Below are 17,709 nucleotides of genomic sequence, written 5' to 3' on the forward strand. Positions count from 1 at the left end.
GGTTAATTACCTCACCCCAAAGTTTTCATTGCTTTAAGCTCTTATAAAAGAATGAATCCCATTTCCCCATCTAATTGTTTATTCTTTTGAACTCAGAAGTCATTACACCATTTCCCCTACCCCAAGTAAAGTAGAGACAAATGAAAAATCAGTAGTCAATTCATAAGAGGGGAGGATGATACCCAGACACTGGCATTTCATGTAAATACAAGAACTCCAGCTTTGGATGCAGAGGCTAAACAGCATTATTATTGAAATCTGTAGTATGAATGCCATGGCTCTTTGCAGCCAGATGTCAAACGTCAATCACCAGGAAGGCTAATCAACTGCAAGCTTCTCCAACTACTGGAGGCTAAAAAAGGCCCGTTTCTAGAATGACAGTGCAATTTGTTCCTGTTTTGCTCTAACTGTTGGAGGAAGCCACCCAGCTCTGACACACACATGCCTCTTTCCGCACATGCGGGTTTCAAGGAGACCGGCACTACTGATTTTATGGGCTGCCACCATCTCTGTGACTGGTAGTATGTTTATAATATATGGATGTTAAGAAACTTAATTGTACTGGACAACTCAGCCATGGGACTGACATCAGTATCTGAGTGGACACTTGTGATGAAGTAGGAATGTTCTTAACGTTTTCTCTGAATACTGTGTGGGTGCCTCAGTTTCCCCTAGGCATTTCTTAAGTATCTAGGTGGTGAGATAAGGGGGTGTGATTGTTGCAGAGCCCTACAGGGCCAGTGTGATGCTGTCTGCACAGAGAATGGCCGACACCCTGTCTCTTGGCAACTAATGGCCTGGGCCCCTCCTCTGCAAAGGTGCCAACTGAAGGTGTTGGAGAACAAAGAGATCAGGTGGCCTCCTGCCCCAGGAAAGAGACAAAAGCCAGAGGAGGGGCGGGAGAGTTTCAGTTTGGAGCTGGCTGGGGAAATGGAGGGAGGCCCAGATGGGGCTCTGGCCTCCCTGCCCCCCAAGCCAGACCTGATTGAGGGGTCCTGTTCTCTGTACCTACAAGCTTTGTTTTAGACCATGTTCCTATCGTCTAACAAACCTTCTGTTTTACTGGCTGGCTGAGAGTCACGTTTGACTTCAGAATTGGGGTGCAGGACCCACTGGCTTCCCAAGGAGCCCCACGTGGGTGGACGTGCTGTGGGAAGCGCACGGTGTGGAAGGGGCTGCTGAATGCTCCGAGGTCAGACTCAGGAAGGTCGAAGCTATGTAAGCTTCTTGCCCTGGAGACAGTCTGCTCTCAGAGAGGAGGCTCCCCCAGAGTCCTGTCTTCGTATGGAGTAGTTCCAGAGCATTGCCCAGGATCTCTGTGACAACACTTTAATAAGAAAAATCCAGACACATATACTGTGATGTCAAGGTCACTATTTTAGATAGAGATGTGTCATTCAGTAGCTCACCCAGGCAAGCTACGAATAGGGCACCCTACCTACACCACCACTCAAGGTACCTGAGGAATTTATGACAAACACAAAAATAACTAATGAAATAACAAAATAAAAGTTTATTAGCATTAGGAATGCTTTCTCTCCCTCTGTAACCTTAACATGGAACAGTCCAGCAGTTACAATGAAATTGCCTAACGGTTATTTCCACAGCATGAGGTGCTCTCTCTATGGAAAATTGGAGGTTAGGAGTCCTGGATCAATCCACCCACCAATCTGATTGTCTCACCGTACGCAAGTGCTTAATAGGGCCCGGTCAGCTGAGAGCTCAGTTAAGATAGTGTGTGTGTGTGTGTGTGTGTTTTGTGGGGGTGGCTCTACAGCACTCTTAACTAACTTCTAATGCAACAGTTGTACTAAAACAGTCATTGATCCAGATCGTATAGAAACCACTAGAGCGGCAGTGAGTTACAGGGGATTTAGGGTTCTGAAGGCAAGCTACTAGTGTTGCTGTTCTGCTTTCTGTTCATAGGACCCTGTCATGAAGTTAGCCCAGTGTAATTTATTGAGGCCCATTCACAATTTTGCGTATTGCTGCTGTCAAGCATCCAGTCCATGCATCCTAATTGCAAATATTTGCCCTTAAAAGAAGGGAAGGGCCTGCCAGCTGATGTGAATGATCAGTCTCAGACTGGGCAAGGGACTCTGCCCAGCTGGCATTACTGAAAAAGATAATTTTCAATAAATATGGAGAATTAGAGTATTGAAAGCTGGGATAAAGGGTCAGCAAGTGAACAGTGACAGACAGCCTATGCAGAACTTAAACACTACATGGGAGATGGTGGTTTTAATCAGTTGTCTTAAATGAGGTCTACAGAGATCAAGATTTAAGAACACAATAAATCCCTTCATCTTTAGGAGCTGAAGTTCTTATGTGTACATTGGGTTTCAGGTGATGGGACAGTAAGCAAATAGGATAAAACCTGACCCCTGGAAATTTCAACAGCTAACTGAGGAACATTTCTTTTCAGGGGACCCCCCCCCCCACCCACCCAGCACAGCTACTTGTGCCCCTCAGTTAGCTCCAGGTGGAGATGCTATTTTAGGAAACATTTTGATTTACATTTTTAACCTGAAATATAGATTTTGGGTCTGATGTTTTCAAGAGCCAATCAATAAAGTTTGGGTGGCAGAGAGCTGCAAGGATAGAGCAGTTTTAATAAGAAGTGAGGCCAGATGATGTCCTTTAGTGATGTCCTCGTTGTTGTGTGCCCAGCCTGTCAGAACAGAGCTCTTCGCTGTACAGACATACACCCTCGGATTAATTTCCCTCAGAGCAGCCTTCTAAAGAAAAGGGTACAGGACACAAGTTGTGAGGGTGCATGTGGTCATTCTGCTTCAGTGCAATTCTACAAGAGGGCTTGAGGAAAACAAGCCCTTTCAGGGGAAGCTGATGCACAGCAGGAGTGGAAGTGCAAAGTTAACCTGCTGCAGGTGTCAGCATTTAGCAGCATCCTCTCCAAGGGCAAGAAAGTTGAAGGAAATGGCTAACACCACCTCAGCAGAAACTGGTGTTTTATATTAGGGACCTCTCTGTAGACTGCCTCAGCTACCCCTCTTTATTCCTTCCCCCTTCACTTGGTAGGTTATCAGCAAGCTTTTAGAACACTGGCCTGGTGAAAAATACCACAGAAGGGATTCCTATACAGAAGTAAATTTAATAAAACCACCACCAATTGTGTACTTTAACATAGCTCTTGTTACAGAAATAATAAAAATGGACTCAGTAGCTAAAACTCATTAGTTCTTACCCCTTTTAATTGAAAAAATATCCCAATGATTTCAATTGCTACTGCACTAGATGGAGTGTTTAATACTTGCCAGGACAGTTTGCCCAATAACTGAGCCCAAAACAAACAGACAATTCCACCATCTTCCTTTTCAACGTCACGATTTGTAATAGTGTAAGTGAAACTTAAAAACAGCAAGGAATGTTCCATTTGATAGCTAAAGGGGGAGGGAGAAAAGATCCACAGTTGAATTCTTTCAATGCTCTTTAAGAAGTGGCGTAAGAGAGAATCCCCCTTTTCCTCCATCAAAAGAAAAATTCCTAACACACACTTCCCATGGATTTGAACATCAGCCAGGTTCAGAGCGCATGTCCTGGGTGCATGGGAATGGCTAGGTCTGATTTTGGTAACATTCTGGGTGAAAAAGACAGCATCCTGAATCATAACATACATTCATCTCTAATGAAATGCACACCAAGTTAATCAGTTTGCATTAGGAGCTGGAAATTTGAAGGGGTGGTTCCGTTGCCAGCAATGGACACACAAACCATGGAGGCCAGGGAATCAAAGATGCAGGAAGAGGAAAAACTCAACTTTTCAGATAAAAGCCTTCAAAAGAGTCACTACACCAGCACACGCTTCCCCCACCCCAATCCCAGGGCTAAAAAAAAGCAAACAAAGAAAATGCACAGCAAATAGACATAATCTTGAAGATTTTTAAAGAATAAATATTTTTTTTGTAATTAAACATTATGCAAACACGTGCCACGCTTGCTCTTTGTCCATGCATATGCGCTATATACAATTTTGAAAAATACTGTGTTGTCCTCTTTTTGTTTTAAAAGTCATATACAAAGTTTTTTCCTTGCTGTGTACCCCCCTCCTCCCCTCCCCGAGAATCATCTTTACAATGAGCCAATCAACATTCATTCATGAACTTGGGTGTGTGAGAGGAGGGGGGAGAGGGAGAACCCCTTACCAAAGTACATCAAAATGGCTGGTTTGGACATGAAAAGCGGTGTCAAGAAACTGGTTTAAATTTCATCTGTACTACACACAGGAAAAAAAGAAAAAGAAAAAAAGGAGTCGGCTTGGAGAATGAAGCTACGTTACAAGTTAAAGTTGGAGGGTTTTTTTAGTGCGTCTGTCACACTCTTATTGGCCGCCTAGAATACTGTTGTACAATGGTTTATCTACCTTTTTTATTACAATATAATTTACTTAAATTTTCTGTTAGCAAAACAGAATCCCGGTACTACAGACCCAGCGGTGTAATAGGCATAGTGCCTCTTTTTGTGTGTGTTTTGTTTTAATTGCATGAGCACTCTAGATGGTAAAAGTTTTCAGAGTTCATTTTATGCAGGGCCAGTCTCAGTCCTCAATGTACTCCCACAGGTCCTTCTCATAGCCTTCATGCACATGCTGCAACAAAACCCTTCGTCGACTCTCGCAGTATCTGCAGCAAAGGGGGAGAGCACATTGAGATGCTGGTTAGGAACTGCATGTACACAAGTGACTGTCATGCTTTGACATGGTTTGACAAGGCCTGGGAGTCAATCAAGATGTCTGTGAGGTACACATTATAAACATGCGTAATATAGTGCTTTGATCTGCAGAGAAGGAAGTCATTTGCAAAGCTAGCTCAGCATTATCCCTATTTTACAAGCTGAAAGATGGACACATGGAGGGGTTGTGGCATACCTACAAGCACAGCACAGGTTAGTGGCAGAGCTGGAAACAGAAGCCAAGTTCTGCTGACTCAGCATGGTGCCCTAGCCACTGGACCACGTTACAATGACAGACGAGAAAAGCCAATATAACACAAAGACAGGGTCCAATTTTGTTCAGCTCCAAAACAGTAAAGATGGAAGCAATAAAGACAAAGCAATGGCTGGTTACCCTAGCTGGACCAAGAGTCTGTCCTAGGAATCACAACCACATGTGCCTGAAAAGTTTACACACTATGTCTTAAAAAGACTCTCCAATCTGCACACATTCAAAACAGGATGTTTTCCCTGTTGGTGAAGCAGCAGTTAACACCGATCCCAGAGCTAGGTACACTCCTACCAATATCAATGGCATTGGGGCAAAGCAATGAATCAGAAGGAATCATGTTCATTTCAGATGTAGTAGCCAACTAGAAAGATAAGAAATAAGTCTTCAGTGTCATAGAATCATAGAATATCAGGGTTGGAAGGGACCCCAGAAGGTCATCTAGTCCAACCCCCTGCTCAAAGCAGGACCAATTCCCAGTTAAATCATCCCAGCCAGGGCTTTGTCAAGCCTGACCTTAAAAACCTCTAAGGAAGGAGATTCTACCACCTCCCTAGGTAACGCATTCCAGTGATTCACCACCCTCTTAGTGAAAAAGTTTTTCCTAATATCCAATCTAAACCTCCCCCACTGCAACTTGAGACCATTACTCCTCGTTCTGTCATCTGCTACCATTGAGAACAGTCTAGAGCCATCCTCTTTGGAACCCCCTTTCAGGTAGTTGAAAGCAGCTATCAAATCCCCCCTCATTCTTCTCTTCTGCAGGCTAAACAATCCCAGCTCCCTCAGCCTCTCCTCATAACTCATGTGTTCCAGTCCCCTAATCATTTTCGTTGCCCTTCGCTAGACTCTCTCCAATTTATCCACATCCTTCTTGAAGTGTGGGGCCCAAAACTGGACACAGTACTCCAGATGAGGCCTCACCAATGTCGAATAGAGGGGAACGATCACGTCCCTCGATCTGCTCGCTATGCCCCTACTTATACATCCCAAAATGCCATTGGCCTTCTTGGCAACAAGGGCACACTGCTGACTCATATCCAGCTTCTCGTCCACTGTCACCCCTAGGTCCTTTTCTGCAGAACTGCTGCCTAGCCATTCGGTCCCTAGTCTGTAGCTGTGCATTGGGTTCTTCCGTCCTAAGTGCAGGACCCTGCACTTATCCTTATTGAACCTCATCAGATTTCTTTTGGCCCAATCCTCCAATTTGTCTAGGTCCTTCTGTATCCTATCCCTCCCCTCCAGCGTATCTACCACTCCTCCCAGTTTAGTATCAAAATTCTATGATTCTATGACATTAACACATGTCCCTTTAATGCTACTTATTGACACATTTCTAGAGATAATCCCTTTTTACTGGCTATGCCAAGTTTTGCCCTCTGCCCCCCTCCCACTTGCATGTTAGGGACAAAAAAACCTTTACTCCATTACTTGCTTCCCAGTACAGCAGGTATGACCATGTCACTAATTCCATGGCTAATCAGTGCAGCTTGACAGCACAGGTGGAATACCACCAGCAGAAAAACAATTAGCTGAGCCAAATCCATTCAGCTGCACAAAAATGTTGAGCTGCAGTATGAAAAGCTAGAATTTAGGAACCAACTCATGAGTTAAAGGCTCCCACTGAGGGTAGAGAGGCATGTGACAAGGGCTGCAAGTTCAGTTTCCAGGCACATTTGTCTGTCAGTGTCATCTGAAGGGCTCTCACAGCTGAGTCTTCTGCTCCGCAAAAGCAAAATACCTGTCGCCCTAGCTAAGGCAAGATACACATTAGCAGAGGGGAAAAAAGTTGTCTCGTAGGTCTATTGCAGGAATCTTCAAAGAGCCAACAATCCTTGATTACATATGCTACCATACCTAGGAACAAGAGGGAAAGCCACAGAGCAGCAGCACTCAGAATTGTCTTGCTTTAAATTACAGCCTTAACATTAACACTCAGCATCTGATCCAGCTGACAGATTTATTTGAATGAACCTATTCTAGTTCTTCCCATTGGTATCAGCTGTTGGAATGTAAATCATAGCACAAAGTCCCACTGATTTAATGGAACATGTGATAATGGAACATGCACAGTAATTGCTTTCCAATCTTCGGTTATTTTGCTGGCTTTTTCTAACTCCTGTTTTCCAGAAATGTCATGGGCATCACAAGCTGATAGGCCAAAAACAGCTAGAGCTGAATGAACAAGGTGGACATTCATTGGAATTCCCCAAAGAATTCTTTAAAGCTGCACGATTAAGGTAGTATCTGGTTAATCAAGGACCTGTGCGTGCTTGGAAGGCCACACGGTCTCCCCAGAAATATAAAGGCAGGTTTGGATGCTGTGTTTTCAGGCAAACCAGACCATGTTTAGTCTTAATTTGCCTGTCTGTTTTGGATAGTTGATAACAGAATAAATTTTAAGAGCAACTGCATCAGAGCCAAAGTAAACAGCCTAATGACAGAACAAGTTAAAAACTACTCAAAACCAGAGTCCAACGGAAATGTTCCATTCTAGTAGTGCTGCCAGCCACTACAGGAATGGGCGGAACCTCCATCATACGATCATTAGTATTTATATTCACAGGGGAAACTTCCTAGTCAGTAGAATTCCTTTTACTTGTGCAGTGGCTTGCTTTTCCTGCTAGATGTATCAGACATTTAGTAACTCTGGCCTGTTGCCTTAGAACTGAAGCCCATAATACTGTAACCCATCTATGTTTACAGTTTTTATTTTTCCATATTGTAGGAGCACTTCCCAAGGACTTTCAGGAGCAGTGGGATAATGTGCCCTTTAAGCCCCATCTCTCTAAGAGGCAGTAGTGAGGGAGTACATGACTCTCCCCCTTTTCTTGCATGTTGCTCTTCTCTCACTATAGCCTTGAGGGGGAGGAATAGCTCAGTGGTTTGAGCATTGGCCTGCTAAACCCAAGGTTGTGAGTTCAATCCTTGAGGGGGCCATTTAGGGATCTGGGGCAAATATTGGGGATTGGTCCTGCTTTGAGCAGGGGGTTGGATTAGATGACCTCCTGAGGTCCCTTCCAACACTGATATTCTATGATCCTATTCATTGGTTAGCTTACAGTCAGGGAGAGAAAAGATGCAATGGAGTCTAGCTGCCCAACTACAAAAACATTTTGGTTGACTCATCTCAGGGCAAAATTATTGGAAAACAACATTAAACCAACTCATCCCTCTCCCTTCACTACATATGAATCTTCCTTGATCTTTTTCAGAGCCTCCTTCCTTGCAAAAACTGCATGGTCCAAAGGCAACCACACTTTACAGAGGAGCCTTATCTACACTAGGAACACTCTGAAAGTTTCCCACCACTGCTCAACAGAAGAGGAGTTAACAGTGCTGAGAGTCCTGCTGTGGGCTTCCCACCAGCATCACAGTCAGTTCAACTTGCTCCCAAGAGGGCTAGATGACTATGCTGTAAACTGTGCTGGCAGCCTGTCTTCACTAGGAATCCCGCATTGCTAATGCTTGCTTGGTTTGTGTGTGTGCAAGAGATCAGCCTTCTGCTGCTTGATTAGCTGCTGGTAAGAGATTGGCTGCTGATCAAGAAACAGGGCAGAAGGCCAACGAGAGACTCTCGGAAGGGATAAGGTCTGGGAGAAACTTGCGGCCTGGTTGTTACACATGCACTCTCCACAGGCTCTTACCTACCAAACCAAAAGTGACCTACAGAGGGATGATGTCAGGGTCTGTGCAATATAGGACACACACTCATTTCAAAGTGTACCTGTACTTATCTTGTACTTTCTGCTTTATGTCTTGCAGCGAATCTTGGGATATATCTCTCTCCAGGTACCCAGAAAGCACCTCCGTAGCATTCTCTAAGTCTGCTTGGTTATTCTGCAAAGACAAAGAGACCAGTTTTTTGTAGACACTTCTTCAAATAGTCTAGAAATCCTGACCTAAACGAGAAACAGGTAGAGACAATTAGATTGGATAACACTTCAGAGAGTGCCCCTCTACAGATCAGAGGTGAGAAGGAGAATTCATTTCACAATTCAACCAAAAGTTACTACAGATATTCAAAATTTCCTTTACATTTTTTGACATAATGCTTGTTTCCTGGTTTGGTTTTTCTTGCAGGGCAAGCAGAATCTCCCCCCTCCCATCCTTTATACATCTAATTCCGCTCAACGCTAATATCCTCTTTGCTGATAAGTCCATAATCAATGACAAAGCACAGCTTTGAATATTGGTCTTTACGCTCCTTCCACGGACTGTAGGGCCATACAGCATTTTGCTTAGGTCCTGCATGAATAATGGTGTATGGTTTTAAGTTAACAGCCACCACTGCTTCTATCTATGTAGCATAGACTCAGGGACTGTTTTGGCTTTTGACCACTATTTTACTGCTACTGCCCTGAAACCAAGCAATATTGGATAGATAAACAATGTTAAAGCGAAGATCTAGGTGACACTTTCAACAGATCAAACCTAAAACTTGCTTTTTGTAGGTCTCATAATACAGTGATTACTGTATAGCATGAGACTGCAGTTAGACAATGATTTACAGTGCCAGTTTACTTTACTTTCCCCTTTCCTCAGCAGGGAATGCTTCATGTGATACTAAATGACCTCTGATTATTACAGCCTCACCAGCACTCAAGAATACTCAATAAACCCACATCTGTATGGCCTCTGAGTAACTCCTTTCCATGGATCAAGTCCCCCCCATGGTAGTAGTGTTGCTTGCTGGGAGTAAGGAGCACAAAGTGTATTTTCCCTACCTCGAAGATAATGGACTGATTATTCTTTTTGAGGTAGAAGGCAAAGACATAAGTGTACATGAGTGTGGCACGACACTGGCAGAGGACGTCAACTGCTTTCTTCAGGAACTGCACCTCGATCCACGACATGTTGTGCTGCTGCATCTCCTCCATTTTCTGCTTCACCTGAGCATAGAGTTTGTGCTCAAAGCGCAGGCTCTGCATGTGGTTCATATAGCGGTTGCAGTAGAACAGGTACCTCTGCAGGGCTGCTCTGGATCGCTGTGTTAATTCCCATTAGGGAAAATAAAATAAATAGTTACAACAAAGTAATGGCTGAAAACTAGGAGAGAACAAATAGTCTGAAGGAATTCAAGTCTGACCAACAGAACAGAGTTTCCATTCGGAAGATGTTTTTGCGCCTTTCAATAGATCAGGCTCAGATGGGACCCTGGCACCACTGAAACACACCCAGTCATTGTGCAGGTCTGAGTAAGCAGGTCCACACCCTCTGGGGAAAATCAGGTCAAAGAGGGCGTTAGCACTGCAGGAGGAAATCCCAACCCATGGCATCTAGAAGAATAATTAAACCACATTCTAAAATACAATCCATTTACAGTACACAGGCACACCTGGGTTGTCATGCCAAGCACTGAATGAGGCAGGGAGAAGAGAGGAGAGCATGGAGGAATGTGCTACTGCATATGCACAATAGCAGGTTTAATTCTGACATTTACTAACTGCTGAGTGCTTGATTTTGCTTTAACAATCCAATGTAGATTTTTGTAGGTTTTTAAAAAGAAAAAACATTCTATTTTGCGCAACTAACACCGTAGCCCAATTATCAACAAGGTTTGAACTCTGGACCTTCTGCACCTGAGCTAATAGAGTAACTTCAGTAGCTGTCAGCAGGAGTAGGTTGTTATCCTCTATGGAACAGCCACTGAAGGACAATGAACACCACATTGAAGGCAGTGGGTTATACATGCAAGAGCTGCCCCATTTTACAGACAGCACAGCCAAATGCAGATATGGCAGCTTCTGGGAGGCAGCATGGTTAAGCAAGTGAGACTTCAAAGTAACAGCCGTGTTAGTCTGTCTTCGCAAAAAGAAAAGGAGTACTTGTGGCACCTTAGAGACTAACCCATTTATTTGAGCATAAGCTTTCGTGAGCTACAGCTCACTTCATCAGATGCAAGTGAGACTGTGTTCAACTATGTAGGAGATAACAGGTCTCTTCCCAGTTCTGTCAGAAGTGACCTTGTGTAATCTCAGGGGAGTATGAGGCTTTGCTCTTAATAAAGTTTGTGAAGCGTTCAAAATTAACACCAACAACAGTCAGCAAGGAAAAGACAGTTACCTTTTCCGTAACTGGTGTTCTTCAAGATGTGTTGCTCATGTCTATTCCACAATAGATGTGCATGCTCGCCACGTGCACTGGTGCCGGAAGCCTTTCCCTTAGCAGTACCTGTATGGGAGCACCCCATCCACCCCTGGAGTGGCACCTCCATGGCGTAGTATAAGGAGAGCTGCGTGTTCCCCCCACCCTCAGTTCCTTCTTGCCAGACAACTCCAACAGAGGGGAAAGAGGGCAGGATGTGGAATAGACATGAGCAACACATCTCGAAGAACATCAGTTACAAAAAGGTAACTGTCTTCTTCGCGTGATTGCTCATGTTTATTCCACAATAGGTGATTCCAAGCTATATCTGTTGGAGGTGGGTAGGAGTTCACAAACTCTCGGGACAGAGCACAGCCCTGCCGAACCCAGCGTCCGGGAGACAATCACACAATGTGAGGTGAATGTGTGAACTGAAGACCATGTGGCATCCCTGCAAACGTCCTGAATGGGGACATGGGCTGAAAAGGCAGCCGACGAGGCTTGCACCCTAGTTGAGTGTGCCCTCACAATCGATGGCGGAGGGATTCCCACCAGATCATAACAGGTATGGATGCAAGAGGTGATTCCATTTGGAGAGCTGCTGAGTGGAGATCGGCTGACCCCTCATGTGTTCTGCCAAGGCAATAAACAACTGCAAAGACTTCCTGAATGGCTTAGTCCGCTCCAGGTAAAAGGCCAGAGCCTGTCTCACATCCAGTGTGTGGAGGCGACACTTCTCACTGGGTGCATGGGGCAGAGGCCTGGCAGGAAAATGTTGTGACCCATGTGGTAAGCAGAGACCACCTTCGGGAGGGAGGGAGGATGTGGGCAGAGCTGGACCTTATCTTTATGGAACATCGTGTATGGGGGCTCGGAGGTCAGGGCCCTGAGTTCCGAGACCCGTCTAGCAGATGTGACCACCACCAGGAAGGCTACCTTCCATGAGAGGTGCGACCAAGAGCATGTAGCTAATGGCTCAAAGAGGGGACCCGTCAGCCAGGCCAGCACCAAGTTCAGGTCCCACTGACGGACTGGGGGCCTAACATATGGGAAGAGACTATCCAATTCCTTAAGGAATCGGCCAGTCATAGCATGGGAGAATACCGTGTGCCCCTGTACCAGCGGGTAGAAGGCCGATATGGCTGCCAAGTGCACCTTGACCGATGAGGGCGCCAGGCCTTGGGCTCTAAGGTAAAGGAGATAGTCTAAAATGAGCTGGATTGGGCCAGCCACAGGGGAAACGCCCTGCTCAGTCGCCCATTGGGAAAACCAAGATCACTTTGCAAAGTAGGCTCGACGTGTGGAGGGTCACCTGCTTTCCAAGAGGACGCACTGAACCCCTTCTGAGCATGCCCTTTCCTCCCAGCATAACCATTGAGCAGCCATGCCGTGAGGTGTAGGAAGTGACCCTGGTCCTGGCCATGGCGGAGTGACCACCAGGCTCGTGAGGGTCCAGTACCAATGTTACCTGGGCCACGCCGGGGCAATCAGGAGGACCCGGGCCCTGTCCGTCTTTATCTTTTCCAGGACCTTGCTGATCAGCAGGATCAGGGAGAAGGCATAGAAAAGCTGGCCTGACCAGGATACGAGGAAGGCATAGGAGATAACGCCCATTCCCAGCCACCCCCCGGGGCAGAACTGGGGACACTGGCGGTTCTGCCAAGTTGCGAACAGGTCCACCTGGGGAGTTCTCCACTCTTGGAAAAATCTGTGCATCCCCTCTGCGTGTAGAGACCACTCGTGCTGAGAGGCGAAGTCTCGGCTTAGGCCGTGAGTTCTGGGCATCCAGTAGGTGGCAGGACTGTATGCAAATATCATGGGCTATACAGAAGTCCCACAGCCTGAGGGCTTCCTGGCAGAGGAGCGGGCCCCGCCTTGCCTGTTGATGTAAAACATCAAGGCCGTGTTGTCCGTGAGAACTCTGACCACTCTGCTCTCCAGGTATGACAGGAAGGCCACACATGCCAGCCGGACCACCCTGAGTTCCTTAACATTTATATGAAGGGCAAGGTCTTGCGCAGACCACAGACCTTGGGTCTGAACATCCCCCACATGGGCTCCCCACCCCAGGTCCGAAGCATTGGACACCAGCTCCACTGACGGGGGCCTGCCCCTGAACGGGACCCGGCGGAGCATGTTCCCCGGGGAGGACCATCCGTGTAGGGAGGCGATCACCGGCTCGGGCACAGTGAGGACCTTGTCCATCCTGTCTCTGGCCTGGGAGAACACTAAAGCCAACCAGAGCTGGAGGGGCCTCTTCCTGAGTCTGGCGTGGTGAACCACATATGTGCATGCCGACATGCGACCCAGGAGCTGGAGACACATGAAATTTTGTGACTGTCGACAAGCCCTTTCAGGGTCTCGAATCTGTCCAGTGGGAGGGAGGCCCTGGCCAGCATCGCGTCCAGGACCGCCCCGATAAACTCTATACCCAGGAGGGATAGGGGTGGAGGGTGGTTGGACGGGGTAGAGGTAAATAGGAGGGCGTAGCCCCAGGAGATGGTGTTGAGGACCCACCGGTTCAAGGTCAGCCGCAACCACTCTGGGAGGAAAGCACACAACCGGTTGGAGAAGGGAAGCTTTATTACGCGTGGATCCCTGGTGTGAACTGGTAGGTCGCCCCCGGACATCCCGTCAAAACTGACGTTTCCCCGCCTGTTTACCCTTGGAAGACCCAGGCTGTGGGGCAGACCGGGACTGCCTCTGTGGGTGTTTCTTATAGTCCTGCGACTTTTTACAAGTATTTAGAGTATTTAGAGTGGATGGCCTGGGTGGGAACCTGCTGTGGCTTAAACTTAGGTCTAGCTGGAGCTGGAACAGAGGCCAAGTGTCTTAAGCATAGTGTGGGAATCTTTCAGGCTGTGCAGCTTTATGTCCATCTGTTCCGCAAACAGGGCCTTGCCATGAAATGGGAGGTCCTGCAAGGAGTTCTGCACCTCACTGGACAGCCTAGACAGCAGAAGCCACAAGGAGCTTCCTCATGGACACCGCAGAAGCCATAGACCATGCAGCTGTATCTACTGCATCTGACACTGCCTATAGGGTTGCCCTGGCAGCCGTCGTACCCTCCTCCACCAGAGCTTTGAACTCCTTCCCATCACGCTTCTGGAGGGAGTCCTCCAATTTGGGTAGAGCGCCCCACAAATTGAACTCATACCGACCCAGGAGAGCCTGATGGTTCGCCACCCTTAACTGGAAGCTCAAGGACAAATAAACCCCTCCCCCAAATAAGTCAAGCTCCCTGTGGTTGACCGACTTGACCACCGGGGAGTTGGGGGCAGGCTGGGTGTACAGGTATTCATACCCCTTGGCGGGCACAAAGTACTTCCGTTCAGCCCTGTTAGAGATGGGAGGCAAGGAAGCCAGGGTTTGCCACAAGGCGTTTGAAATTTTTGCCAACCCTTCGGGGAGTGGGAGAGCCACTCTGCCCAGTACCGAGGCTGACAGGACACTGAAGAGGGAGTCTGAGGGTTCCTCCAACCTCCTCGGCCTGAAGGTTGAGGCTTGATGCCACCCTTTTCAGTAGTTCCTGGTGGGCTTTAGAGTCCTCCTGAGGGACAGAGGGATGAGGGGCCATAATCGCCTAATCAGGGGAGGGTGAGGAGGCAGGCGCAGTACTCTGCGTACCCACCGGAACCGGGGGTCCCACCACTTGGTAGCCTTCTGGTCATGGATGCGAAGATGCACATCCCACTGACTCCTTCCAAGGAGGCTGCGAGAGAGAGGTCAACGGCTGTTCCAAGGCTCCGGCCACTGAGCGAGCCCCGACCAGGGGCTGCGTCGGGGCCACGGGGCCCATTGGTACCATGGTGCCAGCCAAGGAGCCCGGTGCCACTGCACATGCTCTGGTACTGGCGGAGCAGGCTGTTCAGCCTGACTGGCCTGTCCTATCGATTGACGGCTATGAAGGGAGGCCGGGATGGCATACGACCTGTCGCTGTCCCTGTCACTGGACCAGGAGGAGAGTCGTCGTTGGGAACGGTGCCGACCATGAGACCGCAATCCCAACATGGAGGAACGGTACCGCAGGTAGAAGCTGCTCCACGATCGGCTCCAGTGGGCGGATCCGTGACAGCGAGGTGCCGGTGATCGATGCCCAGGACTGCAGGAGCGGTGCCATGGTGGGGTCCTAGAGCGAGACGATGAATGGGAACAGAGTCGATGTTTGTGTAGCGACTGGCTACAGCAGCCCCTCGGAGATGAGGGCTTTTGGTGCCATTTGTCTCAGTCTCAACGGGGCCCGCTCCTCGAGGCAGAGCGGTGCCTGGAGCCCCTGTTAGTCAGAACCCAGCCAGACAACCTGGATGACCGGCGTGGACTACGCACGGGGCGGTCGCTGAGCAGCGAACAGCGTCGGGAACATTCCCTCTACCGCAAACAGTACCGAGCAGGGGCGACTGTAGAGATCCCAGTGGTGGCTTGCCTCTGGACCGGGGAGCCAGAGTTGGTGGTCCCCATGGTACTGGCAGGGACATAATGTCCTGGACCGCTTGCAGGGCCTCCGGCGTGGAGGGCATCTGGACATCTGGGGAAGCCTGCTCCAAATGGGCTGGGCTACTCCGCTCAACCTGAGTTGGAGGCCTGGAGGCCGATGGGGACCAAGGACTGCCCAACATGGGTTTAGCCTCTCCCCTGGTCTTGCTCTGGTGCCGCAGCGGAGAAGGCCTCTTCTTAGCCTTCTTGGCATGCCCCACTGATGGGGAGTGGTGCAGACTGGTAGATGGCACCGAGGGGTTGCCGTGCACCGACACCGTAACTAGTGCTGACTCGGAGCGGCGCACTGGAGTTGGTTAATGCCGACTCCATCAAGATAGCCCCGAGCCGAATGTCCCTTTCTCTCTTGGTCCAAGGCTTGAAAGATCTGCAAATCTTCCAGCGATCACTGAGATGGGTTTCCCCCAGACAGCGCAAACAATCTGCATGCAGATCACTCACTGGCATCGGCCACCTACAAGTGTCACAAAACTTAAAGCCCGGACCCGGGTGCACTAAACTAAACTAATCTGACTCCTTCAACTACAAGTGCTACAACGAATGAACGAACGAAGAGTTCTAGAGGAAAGCTGCAGACAAGCTGGAGCAGAGCAGTTCCAAAGCACCTTCACTGGCAGCAAGAAGGAACTGAAGGTAGGGGGAGTGCGCAGTGCCCCTTATACAGTGCCATGTAGGCTCCACTCCAGGGATCGCTAGGGGCACTCCCCTTTGGGTACTGCTAGGGGAAAAACTTCCAGCGCCAGTGCACGTGGCGAGCATGCACACCTATTGTGGAATACACATGAACTATCACTCAAAGAAGAACATCACTCTAGAACCTCACTTGCTCCCAGCCAAGTGTATCTTCATTTAAGTCAGTTTTTCTAGGTCATGACCCACTTTTCTAGGACCTTTTCTAGGTCATGACCCACTTCAGAGTTTCAGAAGGTGCGGGAATCAAATATATATATGAATGGGGGGGGGGGGAACCCCAGGTTACAACAGAAGTTTTGGGCCTCCCATTCCCATCTAGTTATGGGAGAGGGAATGCGGTCAAAGAGTTCAGGCCTTAAATCAAAAGATATTGAGATCGACAAGGAAGAGGCCATGTCAGCAGCAGGAGAAGGAAGAGCAGGGGTGTGTCCCCAGCCAGAGGTTTTGTTGTATGCACATGTGACCACAAGAAAATGTGGGGAGTAGAAACCAGGAGTGGGAATTTTGTTCAGCATTAAATATTAAACAGGCACCCACCTTGTCCCTACAGCATTAAAGACACTCAAGAAAGGCAGGCTAGCCCGCCAGGATTGGCCCTAAACAGTTTACTATCCTTCAAAGCTCATTTTATCCAATCCCTTAGTGGATTTTTGCCAAGCAGCAAAAGGCACCCCTTTGACCACAGGGCCATCCCTTGGCAGATTTCAAATCCCTGCTGCAAACCAAGACGACATTAGAGCAGCTCAAAAAAACTGCCAGAAAAGTTTTAATAACGGGAAGAGTTAGGCAACTGTATCAGAGGAGTTGTTACAATTCATCTGTATTGATCTGTATTGTATTGTTATGGGTCATCTGGTATTACATACCCTTTAAATGGCACTTGAGAAGTAGGCATACAAGCTAAGACCTTAGTTAGCATGCATGTCCTTACAAAGCCAGCTACCTGTAGAGGAAGCAAAAGACTGCGTGCATGCTGGCACCCAAAACACAAAATCTAAGGAAGAACTTTTTTATTATTTATTTTTTAAAGGAGGCCCTCTGTTCCCATTGGATACCTGAAGATATCTGCCCCCATTTCAACATTCGATCCTTTGTGGCCACTACTGCTTCTAAGTGGAAAATAAGATTGTCACTCAAAACCCCAACCAGACCAGAATGGTGATTAATCTCATCTCTGTCTCAGCATCACTGCTAATCCCTGCCATTCCATGCTGTTAGACCCACAAAGTAAACCCACATCTTCTGTAAAGTTGTTAGACACTCGATAGACCATTGGGATGGTCAAAATCATCTCCTTATGGACATTCAACAATTGTTTTCAGGAATTTAACAGGAAGCGATACGCTGTGGGGTCATTTCATTCCAGTATGTGTGTACAGCGCAGCACACAAGGGCCTTATCCTGACTGCAACCTCTGGGTCCAACCCACAAAGGAAATTAATATCCTAATTAGAACACTGATTTACACCCTTCCAAGT

The 17,709-nt window shown here is 47.8% G+C and overlaps 1 protein-coding gene across 2 annotated transcripts in view; it reads right to left on the reverse strand.

The window, feature by feature from the left end:
• Positions 1-1,498: 1,498 nt before the first annotated feature.
• Positions 1,499-17,709, reverse strand: part of ARIH1 (ariadne RBR E3 ubiquitin protein ligase 1) — a 115,755-nt gene continuing 99,544 nt past the window's right edge. Inside the window, exons 12-14 of one of the 2 annotated variants that reach the window (XM_073363118.1) lie at positions 9,685-9,956; positions 8,685-8,797; positions 1,499-4,640 (exon numbers count right to left, since the gene is read on the reverse strand). In XM_073363118.1, coding sequence (XP_073219219.1) covers positions 4,556-4,640; positions 8,685-8,797; positions 9,685-9,956 — 470 coding nt within the window. In that variant the 3' untranslated portion in view covers positions 1,499-4,555. The remainder of the gene's footprint in view (positions 4,641-8,684; positions 8,798-9,684; positions 9,957-17,709) is intronic. The other variant, XM_073363119.1, reaches the window with a different exon arrangement.

This window comes from Lepidochelys kempii, chromosome 10 (assembly GCF_965140265.1).
Source record: "Lepidochelys kempii isolate rLepKem1 chromosome 10, rLepKem1.hap2, whole genome shotgun sequence".
NCBI lineage: Eukaryota > Metazoa > Chordata > Testudines > Cheloniidae > Lepidochelys > Lepidochelys kempii.